This window comes from Bradysia coprophila, unplaced genomic scaffold, assembly GCF_014529535.1.
Source record: "Bradysia coprophila strain Holo2 unplaced genomic scaffold, BU_Bcop_v1 contig_324, whole genome shotgun sequence".
Taxonomy (NCBI): Eukaryota; Metazoa; Arthropoda; class Insecta; order Diptera; family Sciaridae; genus Bradysia; species Bradysia coprophila.
Window position 1 is genome coordinate 4,930,952 of NW_023503584.1, and position 17,236 is coordinate 4,948,187.

Sequence of the window (17,236 nt, forward strand, 5' to 3'; positions counted from 1 at the left end):
TAATGCTCATTGTTGGTTTTATTTTGCTTAGTGAATTATTTGATTTTTCTTTTAAATTATTTTTTCTTTCTTTTAACTTTCATTTATATTTTCAATTATTGATTTATCTCATTTATTTTCTTTACCTTTCATTTGACAAAATAAAATCAAACAAAAAATGGTTTTTTTTCTTTTTCACACGCCATTTCTCAGCATATCAAATAATTTCAATAATTAAAATAAAAAATTATTTAAAATAAATTGTTAAAATATTTTATAATGAAATAACATAAAAAAAATAATAAAAAGAAAATATTTTCAAAATAATAATTGTTAAATCAGAATATCAAAGTTAATTCTTAGTGATATACAAATAAAAATGGAATACTGGTGCACAAAGGATAACATTTCGTAAATGTTTCACTTACACAGGCTGCAGGGCAATCAGTATTTTAATGAACTGGTGTGTTCAATTACGAAGTCGAAATCTAAATTATGAAATTCACAGAGCTTCAAGCATTGAAGAAAATGTATTTCCGGCCAAACATCGAATCAACCGATTTTTGGAATTCATTTTCTTCTCAAAAGCCTTCGATCATCGACTGAACAAAATCGTTAAGCCATGGTAAGGTAAATAAGCGAATCAATATGCTGAACGATAAGAGTTTCTGATGACACAGGGCCCAATACTACAAATAGAAATTCGTTTAATTTCCGGTGACAATGACGTCCTTCACTTTGGGAGGCCAGGAGTGTCAATAATATTAAGCGCCAAAACAGTCTAGAAAACTATAAATTTCAGCTGTGAGTTCGATTTTCCGCTTTTAGATTGCCCAACCTTTGTGTATCACACACGAACGCAAAAAAAGGTCAAGGGAAAATTTAAGTACAAACTTTAAATGCAGGATAAACAGAAAAATATATAATTTGTCTTGTGGTCTGATCGGCGGTAATGCAAATAAAATATAAAATGAAATTGTTATCGATCCGACAGAATTTATACGTAATATTTTCCTGCTGGCAATTAATACTCGATAAAATTGCTTCTGAATCAAATTGCTTATATAATGAAGACAAAGGACGAATGATAAATATGGTTTTTGTTTAATGAAAAAGAAAGCTATAGTGGAAGAGCAGAGTGGGTAGCATCATTCTCATTAAATTTACGGCTGAATCATTGATCAGATAACATTATTTTTTTGTCTTCTTTTGATAGACTGAGAGCCTGTGGTCATATCAGTCCCACGGTTTGTAATCATAATGTCTAATTATTGCGCTACACGATACAAAAAAAAAAAATAACGTTTGCCTTACGACTTTTGTCTTTGAGCGATAGGAGCACTCCAAGTGTTATACTACAGAGACATTATTTTAAGTTTGAAGCAATTGGTGAATCAAATGAACCAAATGAAAAATTTTGGATAAAATTTTTATTGGAAAGCTTGACGTGCCAGACATTTTAGAATTTTAAGCTTGTCTGGCATAACAGGCTTTTCAATAAAAATTTTACTTTCAAATTGCATTTGTCGACTGGGACCAATAATTAGATTTTATGTGACGTCTGAGACACACACTAGGCCCAATCCTCGCTCATAAAAACAAAAACCGTAAAACAAAAATGTTTTTCGTATCGAACAATGTGAAAATAAGGGACAAGTGTCAAACCGTAGGGTTATCAGGAACTGATATATGCACGTAGGCTATGAGTCTTGAATGAAGTCTTCAGATTAACGATCAATAGAGCAATTTTGTGTTAATAGATTTGCTTCGTTTATCATTAATTTTGTTTGCTTTTTTGTTTTGTTTTCTTTTTTTAATTAAGTATTTTGGTAAGGAATTTAAGTTTCTTTGTGCAAAACTTCATTTTTTCTTTTGTATAGTGGTTTTTGAATTATTTACAATATTTCTTTTTCTTCATTTGTTTTCTATTTTAATTGGAGAAAGAAAATTTTACATAATCAACTATTGTCTTGTCATATTTTTTCTTTAATTTTAGCTTTTTTTTACACTTAACTTTCTTTTAGTTTTTTTCTCTTTGATTTTCTTTTTGTATAAAAATATGTAAATTTAATGTACTTTTTGTTTATCATTCTGTTTTCAATTCACTTTTTTTTTATTCTACCACAAAAATAATCGGGACACCTTTACTCTTCATCTTCTTCTACTACTTCGTCAATAAGTTTTCTCTAATTCAATTCTTTCACCTTTTGTTTTTATTGTTATTGAGTTTGATTTTCTTTCTTTTCTTTTGTTTTTATTTGAAATCAGAAACGAAAAGAAATAAAAAAAAAAATTGGAAAAATTAATCTAAGGAAAATGGCTTGAAATGGCACACAAAAAATAAAATAAAATTTAAAAAAAAATATTTTTCGATTTTGATTTTATCGAAAACTTTGGGATGTCGAATGCATTTGGATTTGCTATCAAATGGATGTTGGTAACGCAAATTTTCGTTGATCTTTTCGATATGGTGTTGATTTTATTATGAATAAAAAATACAGCGGAACGTGTTTCGTTTCTAGGTTAATCGAGTCGTTGACAGTAATGAGATAACGAACTGACATCGAAATATTGACCTTGGTTCGAGCTATCAGCTGACTTGAATAAACCCATCTAGTATCATGTATCATCCCCATATATAGTCAAACATAATCAGCAAATTAAATATTCAAAAATGAGAACAGCGACAACAGAATTCCACCGTATTTGTGCAGTATAGCTCAGTATAAAGGCTGTACTCATGTTAGGACCTCTAATTTACTATAACACCCCTAATTGCTGCTTTTGAAGTTTTCGCTGTATTTTTTGTTCAGTATAAATCAAAGAATGTTAAACAATGCAATCTTATGTGTGTACCTGTGAGAAAACAATTTGAAACGTAGCACAGGTACATAGATAAAAGAGAACGTTTAAAAGAACAGATTAAGCTACATTCGTGTCGCTTGTGTTCCTGTGCGACAACAAAATCCAGCACAGAGACATCAGCAAGAGAATGATAAATTATTACAGATAATTGTAAGAAAAAAATTACTTAAGTGACCGGTGTGCATTGTTCATCCACAAAGCTCAAATAAAATAGACAAAACGAAAAAAGGCAAAAATTAAATTTCTATCATCACATCGCTCGAAGGACGTTCGACAATTAATACGCGAAAAATTACATTTCTGATAAAACTCAGACTCTCTTTAAGAACATTGAGCGTGATGGTTGTACTATCAAAAATGACAAATAAAAAGCACGACAAATGAATCACGAAACAAAACACTTATTGCGGATGGCCGGGATTATGAGGAAGATTGGGAGGTGGTCCCTGTAAAAAAAGATAGAACAAAAAAGAAAAAAAAAGATTTTTTTTTGACGCAGAACAAACAAAATGTAAAAAACAAAAACTTTTCTTCTTAAAAATCAAATGTAATGTTGCTCACAGGCATTGCAGGATATGGGGCATTTGGTAGCATATGATGCTGAGGTAACTTTGGACCATCTTCGGCTTTCTCTTCTTCTCGCCTTTTCAGACATGCTGCTTTTGGATTTAAATTACGTTCTGTACGGATGAACGGAAAAGAAAAACGTTTGAAATTAGTCAGTTTTTTCGGTGCAACAGTAACATTTTAGGTCACTTTCTTTTACCTCTAACTTGCTGCTCAAGGGTCATGATTACTTCAACAGCCATATTTAAAATTCCCAATTTGGTTTGAGGTTTATCCGATTTTAGGTGTGTACTGCACATTCTGCCGAGTTCCTTCAATGCCTCGTTTATGTCTCGAATTCTTATTCTGAAATTTTTTGTTAAAAAAAAGAAATGAAAAAAAATTGATTGCAATGAGTAGAAAGATGAAAATACACTTTGAATCTCACAGAATCACCACTGTTAAAAACATAACATGCAATACAACTACGAACTGTTACGCATGCATTCTTCAATCATTCACGGTAACGGATAATTAATCATCAAATTATCACTACACCACACAGTATGTTTAGCATATTTGTATCGCCAAATGCTGTAAATTTCACTCCTTTTTATAAATAGGACCCGATGTAGGCTTGATGTTTTTGGCGTGGTGGTAATAAGTTAAGATTTTAGGAGAAATTAGGAATTCCTACGCGTTAATGTTCAGGGTAATAATGATCACGAACGTGGACCATGTTTATTGATCAACGGACGATTTGTTTGGACGACGAGCAATTTTAATCTGCCAAATAGCGTTTTTTGAAGGATCCAATTCTATTTTGAAAGCCAGGTACAAGAAATATTTGTGCATAGAAATAACTTTCGAAAACGTCGTAATTCTCTTTTCTTCACCTAATGTCAGCTCGTATTATGTGCATACACTCTCTGATTGCTGTTTACCTCTCCGGTTATGTGAAAATAAAAAGTGATTGAAGTTTTTTTCCCAATAAACGGGGAAAATGTGCGGATGCCATATAGTTGGTTAGGTTTACTTGAGAACACCTGAACCTGTTTTGACGTAAACTAAATCAATTTTAACTCTAAGCCGGTAAATTGTACCATGATCGAAAAGGCTTGGATGGAATCATGTTCAGGTACTTTTTTTTAAATTACTGAACCTGGCTTGAACTCTCAAAACGCGGGCGGACACAGCAAGCTCTTCTGCTCCGCCCTTAAAACAGACATAAACGCAGTAGACTTAATTGTTATTAGTCTTTAATGTTACTCAAACGCCTTCTCTTTCACTTTATAGCCTTTATAGTTTTCAAATATTTCCGCCTCGGTTTTTTACGAACTTTGCATTGGTAAGTATATTTATTAGTCTCTTAGAAACGGCTAGTCATCTGTTATTGACAATGATGACAAAACTATATTATGAACAGTTTTTTGGTATTCATAATATAGTAAAGTACACGTTTTAAACAAAATAAGTACAAGATTTCAGATGTACTCGTTTTCCATTTATTAAAATGTGACGTAATTCACACATCCACACATCCAGTTACACAATTTATTAATTAAAAATTACGTGTCAATACCCAAAATACAATCAATGGTGTCTTAACACAATGTACAACGATGGGACACAAAGGTTAAACAAAAGATTAAGACAAAATCTTAGATCAAACAATGAATTGTATAATACCTTTCTCTAGCATTATTTGCTTGACGTCGCTCTCTTTCTCTTTGGGCTTTAATCACAGGTTCCTCATCTTCTTCCTCCGCACTTGAACAACTGCGCGAATTTTTACTGGTTAGATTTATTGAAGAATGAAAAAGAAGGAGAGAAAAAACAAAAACAAAATAAACAAACAAAAAATTTGTAAAATTTTGATTAGACAGAGAGAGGGTGGAGTGAGTGTGAATTTTGATTTAATGCGATGATTTGATGTTATTGGAAATTTTGATCCACTGGATTAGCCATAAGAGAAATTTTCTATTGAGCTTTTAGATCGACGCGCTATCATCAATATTGTTGTAAATATGAGCACCTCTTCGTTGAATTTCAAAGACCCAAATATTTTTCGTTCGGATTTTTTTTTCGCTTACACATTGATTGTATTTTTCAAACTGACTTAAATAAAAAACCAAACTTAATTTACAAAAAATCAAAAAAATAATTTCTACGAACAAAAAGAAAACAAAAAAAATTCTACAAAATGTTTTTCAATATCAACCATACATAGCCCAGTAAAAAAATAATCAAAAACACTTTGAAAGTATAATCACAAAGAAAATGGTATGATTTCTGGATTAATCTTACTGAAGCAACAGAAACTGCAAAGTGATGTGTCTTCACAGACGACTATTATCTGCAGGAATGAACGACAAGCACTGACTAATACGGGTCTTGTCCATCGAAAAGTTTATTAAAACAAATAAAGTAAAAGATTCGAACTCAATCTCTTGGAAATACTTAGATCAAATAGTAATAGATCCGATAGTAAAACTGCTGATATGTGGATTCCACGTTGTGGAAGGCTAAAGATAGTTGCAGCAGTTCGCTGCAATCAATATTTTTGGAAAACGCTCTGCGGGAATTGGAAGATTTAAAGCTCATTGATTGGTACTCGCTGTTCCAGTCGTAAATTCATTCAAGGAATTTTTACTCTGGAGTCATACGGCTAATGAGTTACGTTCATGCCATACCAAGCCAAACAGTTTCTCTCCCTAATCGGTACTTTAGTTCGAAAAAGAAAGGTTCTGAAGTTATGGTTCGACGAGAAGTCGAAAATTTATTTTTAAATTTACTCAGAAAATCCGGAAATTTGTCACAATAGTCGACAAAGCGTCCTTGATATTGGATTATCATAATTAATGGAGTTGCTTAAACCTTTTTTTATTCAGCCTGTTATGCCGGTGCTCACGTTAGGGATGCTGTTTTCAAAGGAAAGAAACGTTTAGTTAGTCAGGCATAAGTATCATTGTAAGACCTGCAAGGATACTGACTGCCGACATAAGAAAATGTAAAATGTTAAGTCTCTTATGCAAATTAGGGAAGTCAGTTAATTTAATTGTGAATACTACTTGTGCTGGTGTAGTGAAGTCATATGTCCAGACGAGCACAGATTAACACTAGCAATGTTCGTACATACTCCTATCTTTGTGATCATACTAACTACATTCAATTAGAGAAAAACTGTCTTGCTGGACTACGAAGCAACCAGAGATGAGGAAAATCAATTAACGATACAAAAATCGGATTCCTCCGTAAATAAAATATTTGGGCCTTGCCACGTGTTTTCTAGTGTTTCATTTCAAATGACTACAAAGTGAATGAGGAAAAATATAGTAAAAATAGGGAAGGAAAAAAACCAAAAATTACAAATAAAAAAAAAAACAAATTTATAGCGGAGAGACTGTGTTCTTGTGAGTGTAAGTGCTCAATTTACATACCTTTCTCGTACGTTGTTTGCTTGACGTCGTTCTTTTTCTCTTATGGCTTTATGGGTTGGATCTATGTTACTATCACCTTCGTCAGCACTTGAACAGCTAACGAGGCCACAGAATTTTGAGAAAAAATTTTTGCATTTAAATTATGTGGTCAGACAGTCGAAATATTATCGATAAATTAAAGATTGCCAAAAAAACAATTTTCAATTTGAATAAATTTCAACAAAAAGTGATACTTACTACCTTCTTGTCCGCTTCACACCTTTGGCCGATCCTTCCACTGAACTGCTTGGTTTTGTGTCCGCATCTGGCGGCTCTTTGCGTTTTTCTGTTAAAATGAAATTTCATTGTAATCAAATGATATCAGTGATCTGCTTTGCATTCAAAACTCACTCGAATTGGATGATACTCGTTCTAATTTAACAGTTGTTGGTGGTTCGTTGCTGGAATTATCTTGTGGAATAGGGCCCGGACCGGCTGGTGAGCCTACGAATGGTGAACCATCCATATTTGCAATTGATATACCTAATTGTGGTTCGCAATGGTTCCGTAACACATTCAGGGCATCATCTAGTCGTTCCTCCATGCGTGTGCCCTAAAAATGGTGAAAAAAAATTGTTGAAAATACAATGCTCAGTCCAGTGGACAAGGAAATGAGTTTATTGTCGGTATATAAAGGTTGGTCAATGATTGGTTCACTTCTTTGAATTTATTTGGTGGAGTCATCTGTCATCGACAAAAACGACAAGAATAAGGAGTTAGCACTATCTAGTGTTATCTAAGTGAAGTCTCTTAAATACCGAACTGTTTGATAAAAACGATGAAGTCATAGATTTTGTATCAAACGTAAGGAGATACTTCACACAAATGAAGTAACAGATTTAGTGAAGTTTGCCGTTTCTAAAGAAGTGAACGATTTGACCTCCTTTCATAGCCAAAGTACCATTCGGATTCCCGAACGTATGGCTCACCATTATATCGAAAGTAAATCTATTTCACGATCAATCACACCACGAAAAACAAATTTAAATTTCACATGCATGCGATAAATGCCAAAATCAATAAATTTATACTTACAGTCGTACTCTCAGAATGATCTCGTAGCAATACTATCGCATCGTCAAACGGTCGTATTTCTGGCGCATTTGCCTGTATGTTCCGAAGAAGAAAAACAAAACAAACATTTGCATGCATAATTCCAAAATGAAAGCGTCAAAATATTAACCTTACAGAAAGGATCAATCAATTCATCTGTTATCGCCAGCAAAGCCAAAATAAGGCATGGTCATTATAGGGAATCTTAAGACAAATTTCAAAACGAAATTTTGTATCAAATACTAGGTGATACCTTAACAAAGGAAGCAACAGATTCAATGATTACACCGGCATCCGGTATCCGTTTCTTAAAGGTTAAATAAATAAATTAAACTTAACGAAACAACATTAAGAAAAACAACAGAAAAGTTCTCGCGATATTTCTTTCATATTCAAAACTCTTGTTCATCATTTTTCGTTATTTATTGATTTTGATATAGTAAATTGAAGTTTTGAATAAAATATGAAATTTAGCAGAAACAAAAAGAAAAATTTATCGACTGAAGTACATGTCTATTTACTAATGTACATTCGGAAGTGCGGGAATTTTTATTAAAAGAAAAAAGAAATACGGAAATATTGATTAGCTCGTTACATTTCAGGTAAAATGATTTATTGTCTTGCGTGTGCAAATTATGAATTCTTCCACGATAGCAGGATTTTACTACCCAATTTTTCCAGGTTATCGTTAAAAAAAATAGTTTCACTTCCCGGTGTCAATAAGGAGACTTTCTAGTCACGAGAAGGGAGGAAAGATTTCCCGTTTCACAATAAATATCGAACGCCAATACGATTTGACAAATATTCATTTCGATTGAATTTCTTCATTTAGGAGGCCACTCTTAGAATGAGCTAAACAAAACTCAGAAAAAATGTTTTTCTGTTCCACCGAGCTTGAAAATATTATATCTTCCCGGCGAAGTGTCAGTAGATAAGTCAAGAACTTAAAACACAATTCTTCCTGTTCGGTGGAAGTTCTTTCTTCTCAGTAACCCAATTTATTGTCAACACATGCCCGGTATATCTTTGTTATCTTCTCCCAATTAATGAACGAACGTTTGTTTCCTTCCTACTTCGAAATCACATTTCAATATCCAAATCATTATCCAGGCTCAGCCCATGTTTAACACATCACCCGCTCCTCGTTTCTGGTTCTCCGTCCTAAACTAAATTTCTCTATAATTTAACGGATTACCCTTTTTGACCCAAATTCTTTCCTGCATCCACCCGTGTCTTAAACAAGACCTCACATAATTTGCACATGCGCACAAAAAAAAATTTGATTGATTTGAGGTCAGCTCAGTTAATTATAAAACACGAAAAATCGAATTACGGGAAATTAAAAAAGAGAAAAACTGTCAAAATTCGTGCAAAACCTTCCGTCAAAAATACCTCCAGAACTTTCAAGTGACAACATCGACATAGAAAACCTCTTGACTTAAAATTCAACCCAAAAAACCATTCACTCACCATATGTAATCCTCTGGACACAAGTTCTGGTGTATATGATCCATTTTGCATTCCATTTATTGACGATGCTGCCGCTGATCCACCATTAATAACCGGTGTTAATTGCTGCCATGTTGAACCTTGCGAACTTGACGATGGATGGAGTGAATGTTGTTGCGCCTGTGACGTGAGCGGTGGCGGGGAATTTACTGGTGTCGATGGACTGCTGAAGCTACTTATACTTTGATCGGCTGATGTGTACATTGTTTGTATTGCTTTGCCAACAATTGTGTCATTTTGTATTGCCGGACTGTGTTGCGAATGTCGATGCGGATGAGGATTGTACAATGCAGGTGAATTTTGGCCTTGGGGACCAGTCGGTGGTACTGGTTGTGTTGCACTACCACGAAATGTACTCATCGGTGGTAACGTTTGTGATTGGCTCTGTAAAACGTTCGATGACAATGAAGAAAAAAACATTTTTTTTCCTTGTTGTTTTACCTGTGTCATGTGACCGTCTATGTGTGTCACACCCGGTGATAAGGAATAATGATCGTGTCCATGCGGCGGACCAAGGTGTGGGGAATGACCAACATGATGGTATGACGTCGACGTTGATTGGGGTGTGTACGCGCTACTCGGTGATGTATACCATGTGGCCGCAGATGAATCGAAATATGGTTCTGGTTGGTACAGTGTTCCGCCAGCTTTTGGTGATGCATATCGAGAGGCTGTCACAGGACTATCATGTGGGAATTCATCAGAACCATACTGTAAATAAGAAAGAAAATAAATTTTAAAATTCGGGTTTTTTGTTTCGTCACACGAATTCATTCGGTATATATGTGTATGGACCATTGTCAAAAGAATGTTTTAATAGAATAGCTCAGAATTACAAAGTTCATTATTAATTGTGCCAAGTAGATGCTTTCCACAGAGACGATCAAAATAAAATAACAATTAAAACACTTGAACAAACTTTGCGTAATGCTACCTTATCAAACGAATACACTTAAAATAGTTCGGTTATATTTGTACCGCGGGCCTCGTTTCTTTTTTCCTCTTCTAATATTCGGAATTTTTTTTTAAATTATTGATTATTATACGCGATATAAGGTAAATCTAAATTCGGTATACCTAGTAAATTGGTAGTCTCCGAGGGTATTCCTTGTTGTTACAAACAGTGCGGTACGTAGTCTCTTTTCGCAATCAATTCTTACAACACTTATTGCTATCAGTACATTTCACCCGCTCAACCGAATATTAGTTATACAACGTCGAGTCGATACTACTAATTCCGAATCGATCACTTCGGCTACGATTTCCGAAAAAAATTGATTATGTTTACAGAACATACATTACGAGTAAAATCAGCATATATTCCGTAAAATAATTCGCACACTTTGAACAGGTATCGTCATAGACGTGTTGTACAAATTCAAGATAATTTTTAATGGTTGAAATTTAGCTTTATTTGAAGCTATCTTGGGAGACTCGTACGATGGACTGTATTTCGATTCAAAGTTAGGAAAACTTTTCGGAAAACCACTAATTGAAAAAGCTAATTTGAAAATGGTGTAAGTCTGCACTTGAACCGTCATTATTACGACAGTTAGGCAAACATTAGTAAATTGGTGTAGATGTAGGAAGTATATTGTTTTAGTCTAATCAACATTATTTTGAAGGGATTAACAAAAGACATCCTCGCCTTGCACCTTTGTGGTATGTTTCGGACCAATTACTACAAATCAATGTTTGACGGAAAGACATAGAAGTACAATGTTTGCTATATTTTGACTAGTTCCAACAGTACTTCCTAGAATTATAGCGACACTTCCATGCCGCGCCGATTATGATTATGACAAAAATTGGTTCCTGAACCAAGGTATTAAAATTGCGTTCGTTTGTGTGAACAATTTTTTTTATATAAAAAAAATTGTTCAGCTAAAGCGATTCATCGGAATAACTTCGTAATAAATTGTTGATTGTATTTTTTTGTATCGAAAAAAGAGCAATGAATAACAATTGTCGCAGAAACAAATTAACCAAAAAAATCGTAGGTGTAAACGTGGCCAATAAAAAATAAAGAGAATCGATTTACCTACACGTTCAACAAAAATTTCCTTCGTCGGATGTATTGTTAAATACTTGGGTAGTAAAACCTTGAACCTCATTTAAATATTGTTAAAATTCACACGTAAAAATTCTTTATTTGCGTATACTAAACTGTTGCTACGATAACACTGAAATTGGTAATGTGCGAAAATCTACAACAATAAAATGAACATCACTCACCAATTTTGTCTCATTCTTTTGACAAAATGCGCAGACAGATTTTTTTGGGTAAAGATTTTTTATCAAAAAAAAAGTCAGCTTAACGATAGGCGCCCTACATTCATAGGACAACAAATCTAATATTTAGAAATGAACTCTCTAAAAATTTGCTTAATTTTAGGATTTCTTTAACAAGATTCGTGTGAAATTAAGTGACTAAATTCTATAACACTCTCGGTTGTCCTTGTCAGTAATCTAATTCGGTGGAATATAATAATCTGACGAGTGATTTTTCATATGTTTCGATAACATAAGTGACCATTAATTGAACCTTTTGATAGACGGCGCCCGAAAGTATTCTTTGTCCAAGTCAACACTCAAGAGAAAATGAAGAAACGGCAAAGAAAACCAGACGGATATAAACATTAAACCATAATTAAGATATCATTCCAATATTCCATCCACATTATTCGACTTTCCCAGTCGACATTGATTCTTCGGAAAATTGCTTTTGTTCGATTCATATCGAAAAGCAATAAGTCAACTACTTAACACAACTTAGCCGATCTAGTACAAAACAATTACATATTTTGTTAATGGTGCGAAATGGTTCTATTCCAAAAACTAAATTGTCTGAGTAAAAGTTTCGCTAGAATTAATTCGACTTTCGATTACTTCGCTCATTGTCAAATTGAATCTATAAATATTGTGCTTGCCATTCTCTTTTCGTTCTTCCTTTTTCTATCGGATTGTATCTTTATACAATAGTTTCTTAATTATTGTTGTTTCCATCGAATTGTTTTTACACATCGCATATAAGTATTTCTATTAAAAGATTATTCAAAAAGAAATATTTTCCCAAAAGTTGGTCTGTTCTTTTCTTATTATTTTGGAATGAAGGACATAAACAGCAACTGATGGGAAAAAGTAGTTGCAAAAGACATTTGTAATCGAAAAGGTTCGAGAGGTGAAAGCCAATTTTTGTGAAATGTAAGAATAGAAAATTGAAAGAAGTTATTTGTTGTAATTTATAGGCAATATCAATGACGACTGACCACAGAGCGTCCCCTTAAATCTTTCTCTGTAAACGACTTGCTTCTCTGAATTCACATTTTCCGAGTTTCCGTAAACTGCTCGATCAATCTATAGAAATTACTACAAATTAAAAGATTATTCAAAAGTTATCCTTTACAAGCTGCGACCTATTCTCAAACAAACATTGTGCACATTCAAATATAATATACAACGTACACGTCGCCTGTTTAGTAAAAAAAAAACTCAGAACGTCCTCGCTAATAAAGTGATTTCAATAATTAATAAGAAGGCGTAACTCTTGTAAGTCGTCCATTCACTTGAATTATTGATTGATAAAATACCTGTAACCAGTGTGTTGTACTACCTTCACAAATCCATACGACAACAACAATTGTTTAAGTTTAATTGTATACAAATAGTGATCTATAATTTCATTGTGAGGACGAGAACACTGTGTCAATTTTATGGAATCAGTTTGTCTGGCACGAAACAATGTTCATTTTGAAATGAATCATATTTTCTAATTTCGACAAATTTATGCAGATTTTTTGTTTTTCTACGAAGAATTACCTACCTAATCCTGTCTTTTTATAATTTAGACAAACATTTTACAACAGATAATATAAATATTAGGTACGTTAACGAATTACGTTGGAAGAAAAACTTCCGAAAAATACACACCCAGGAATGTTTTTGTTTAAATCTTAGTTATGGAATTTCCTTAAATTATTATTTATTAGTGTATTACAACAACTTTACAACTTTTTCTTTCGACTGTAATTAGTATTCGTGTAATACTAGATCGAAGAAAAAACAAGTTCAAATTTCGTTCTTCAATATTAGGTAGCGGTAGCTAGACTATGAAGATTGGAATTGTGATTCCCGAGCATTTACGATTCTCAAGGATTACAAATTCTTGTCGGTTATGAAATCTGGAGAGTGGGTTATTAGGTAGACGCTCAAATAACGAAACTTTCCCGCTACGTTCTACACCATAACATTAATTTAAATTTGTAGTCATTAATATCGATTGAAAGGAAAATCTGTGGTGAAACGTGAAACGTCCTTGAAAAGTGTTTGGAAACGGTCAATCATCCGCTATCGGAGGCACCGGTAAAGGTAATGCGACGACCTTTTGATAGAGTTCTTTTATATAGCAAAATCTATGTTGAAAACAAATGAAGTGAAAGATTTTGTATCAAACATTCGATAATACTTTAGGCAGATGAAGTAATAGATTGAAAAAAATTTCAAAATACACAGATCTCGTTTAGAAAAGTTGAGGTGACATTAAATGGTCAAAAGAATTCGGAAAAATACTGATATCAATTAAATCAACTCCTCCACAATGAGTGATTGTATCAGTTATCATAATATTACAACAAATGCACACGTAGCTTACTGATCCATGTAGATAATTTTTGCAACTATTATACTTATGCATCTGATTAACATGCTATGCACAATTCCTGTACGTATTAGAACATGTGATAAAATATGGTTGTATGTGAGGTAATGTACGGTATTTGGTATAGATTTCAACCTCATGCGACAGGGAGATTTTAGTCGTTATGCAAGACTTTTATTTTGCTAAAAATTCTTTCGTATGCAACAGGTAAAATTGGATAGCAAATGGACTACAAAAATCACAATGAATTTATTGAAGTACTTATGTTTCCCAGTTTTTACAATCTAAGTTCTTTGTTGAGTTAATGACATAAACGACAACACGTTGTAGAGAGGTAAAATATGCATAAATGAGTTGTCCTGTACGCAGTTAAAGCGAAGTGTGTAATTGGTAATCAGAAAACAATAAAACTAATGAAGAACATAATAGGGGAACCATTTATTGTTCCATTGTTTTAACCGGAAGATATCGATGCATTCTACTAAGCAAAGCATAGGACACAACACCAATTAACAAATTATTATTGATGTTAATCGTTAAAACGTCTCAGCTGTACAAGAACCGATACCGAAAAAATTGATTTAAGAATCAAATTGAAATTCCTGTCACACAACGTATTATGTAAATATTTAAATCGATAAAAGTGTTAGGTACAATATATCAACACCACAAAACTAAATTATCATAAAAAGGAAAAATTTCCGGATTTCGAGAAGCACAGCTGTCCAGAGGGAAGTGAACTAATGTAAGTTTTATTTACCATAAAAAAAAAGCCGAGAAAAAAGATTTTGTTATCTTTTCTGTTTCAAAAAGTCAATTTTGATTTGCAATAAAACTTTACAATCGTTAGTGAGTTTTACTCATTTTGGTTTGCAGCAGTGGAAAAAAAAGTTTCCCATGGCAGTGGGTAAAAACGGCAGGTATTTGTGTGTGTATAGTGTTTGCTAATTTGTCTTCGATATTTCGAACCGAAAAGTGTAAAATGCAAGAATTTTACCCAGTTCGCGAGAGTATCATAACAACACAGTCAAATATAAAAAGTTCGAAAGCGAAAAAAAAACAATAACGGTCAACCGGGAAGGAAACAGATAATAAAATCCGATCAAATATGTCTTATTTAATATTTCAAACATCATGTCCGGCCACAAAATTGGATTCATAAATATTTCTACCCGAAAAGATATAGAATTTTTCCGATTCCACATACACCAAAGTCCTCCATAATATTGGTTATATCTGATATGTATTTTGAAGGAGTTTCCATAAATAAATTTTTCTATCATACACTTTTCTACTTCTACTTTGCTACTTGAGTAGCATATCATGTTTCAGATATATTTCATATTTTATTACGTTGGCTGCAAAACTCTTTTCCATACTATACCACACTATAATACCGTGTGTACCTCTCTATCCATATACACAGAATAAATAATATTGTAACACACAAAAAAAAAAATCGTAACAGAGCTTCAAGAACATCCGAAAAAAAACCTCCTATCATTCCGTACTCTCTATACATTATTGCCAGCATACCAGTATATAAATACATATTGTAATAAAAAGAAATGTTGAATAGTGCTGTATTGTAATTGGGTACGAAAGAGATGTGGGGTAATGTGTCGATAAATTTTCCACATCTTTTGTTTTGAATAAAATGATTCGGATTCCATTTTTTGGAGAAAAATGATTTTGGTTTCTTCACTTGACTTTGGTCGTTGGTATTTCAATCGAAGTACTTTCATTTGAGCACACTCTAGTCAAATAAAAATTACAGAAGGGATCCGTAAGTCGAGGAAGATCATTTATCGGAAGTCTGAGTTGTGCATCGCTATTGGCTACGTTGAGTCTTTCTGCTTTTTTCTTAATAATTTCCGTTCATCTTTTCCTATGATTATAGAATAAGATGGGATGTAAGGATAGAAAAACCATCTTCTCTGCCCTTACGGAGGTCTCACGGAGAAGGACTTAAATTTTCATTTCGTAATTCTGAAACTGATTTCGTAATTAGATTTAGGCATAAATGATACGCACAGTGATTACATTAACTAAAGCTAAAAAATTGATTTTGTAGAATTAAAAGTAATTCACCAAACAGTTGGATGTATTATTGAATTGCTAACCAAGGCAAATCAATAAATTGATAAATAAAATTTGATTGCTCCGAAATACCAGTCGCGATATAGTATGTAACGAAAAATCTAATATTTTTATCTATATTCGACCGAAAAAAGCATAGTAGTAAAAACAAGTCGAACGAAATCGAGAGAAAAAAAATTGTTTTCGAATTAAATGAAATTCTAATTACTTAATTACTCTCCTACGAATTCAAAATCAATAAACACAGACTAATGTAATGTTCCCCATCTGAATTTAGAACAAATTAAAAGATTTAGTAATGCACTAACTTTGTTTTGATTTTGCGTCGACTATGTTAGCTTTGAATACCTATAATAATCCGGAAATATGTAAGTAGGGTTGCACAAAAAAGAAACGAAAACGTATTCGATTAAGTTAGAAAAATAGTGGAGTTGAAAGTTGACTCGACCATCGACAAAAGAGTTCTTCGTTGTATCCATATTTTCTAAAAATGTAAGATTTACAGTCAAGGATTTCGTTTTAACGTCTTGTTGTTTACCTTTTGCAAGACTCGAAAATCTTAACAAGTACAATATCATCATGAAAAATGCTTTAAAGTAATTTGTTACATTGTATTAAATTCATCTTATCTTACTATAGTGTCTGTTGCTGAGTGAACTCGTCAAAAGATTAATCAAAAATGTTTTTTTTTTCAATTATTAGAAGATAATACATGAATTCACATACCTTTCCTCAAGATTAGGATAGGTGTACAAAGCTATCAATTTTTCCGTGATTTTATGACGCATTTTGTACCTTGTCCTAGCACAGACGATCACTAACACCCACAAAACTAACCACTAAAGACAAAAAAACATATTTAATTCTTTCGTTCGTTTAATGTTTAGCGATGTTATTATGACGAGACTTAAATACTCATTCTGCCGGAAAATTTTTTCTTTCTTTTTCCTAATAAAATTCAAATAATGTAAAGAATTCCAGATTTTCGAACATTTTTATTCACTTAAGAGGAAAAACTTTTGTGTATTTTCTTTTTTTACAAATCCAC

General features: G+C 32.9%; 1 protein-coding gene and 1 long non-coding RNA gene across 23 annotated transcripts in view; one reads left to right on the forward strand and one right to left on the reverse strand.

Annotated features, from left to right (window-relative positions):
- Positions 1-1,556: 1,556 nt before the first annotated feature.
- On the forward strand, positions 1,557-1,764 carry LOC119079649. Its single transcript, XR_005088204.1, has 2 exons — positions 1,557-1,606; positions 1,637-1,764. It is a non-coding gene; the product is annotated as an uncharacterized LOC119079649 (long non-coding RNA).
- A 330-nt stretch (positions 1,765-2,094) lies between these two features.
- Positions 2,095-17,236, reverse strand: part of LOC119079650 (protein daughterless) — a 48,644-nt gene continuing 33,502 nt past the window's right edge. For 2 of the 22 annotated variants that reach the window (XM_037187689.1, XM_037187674.1), the window contains 10 exons: positions 9,873-10,142; positions 9,393-9,815; positions 7,905-7,976; positions 7,221-7,422; positions 7,071-7,155; positions 6,831-6,926; positions 5,080-5,184; positions 3,611-3,756; positions 3,406-3,524; positions 2,095-3,290 (listed from right to left, as the gene is read on the reverse strand). In XM_037187689.1, the coding sequence (XP_037043584.1) occupies positions 3,246-3,290; positions 3,406-3,524; positions 3,611-3,756; positions 5,080-5,184; positions 6,831-6,926; positions 7,071-7,155; positions 7,221-7,422; positions 7,905-7,976; positions 9,393-9,815; positions 9,873-10,142 (1,563 nt within the window). In that variant the 3' untranslated portion in view covers positions 2,095-3,245. Of the gene's footprint in view, positions 3,525-3,610; positions 3,757-5,079; positions 5,185-6,830; positions 6,927-7,067; positions 7,156-7,220; positions 7,423-7,904; positions 7,977-9,392; positions 9,816-9,872; positions 10,143-17,236 lie in introns of all 22 variants that reach the window. The other 20 variants (XM_037187688.1, XM_037187673.1, XM_037187692.1 and 17 more) reach the window with 17 other exon arrangements.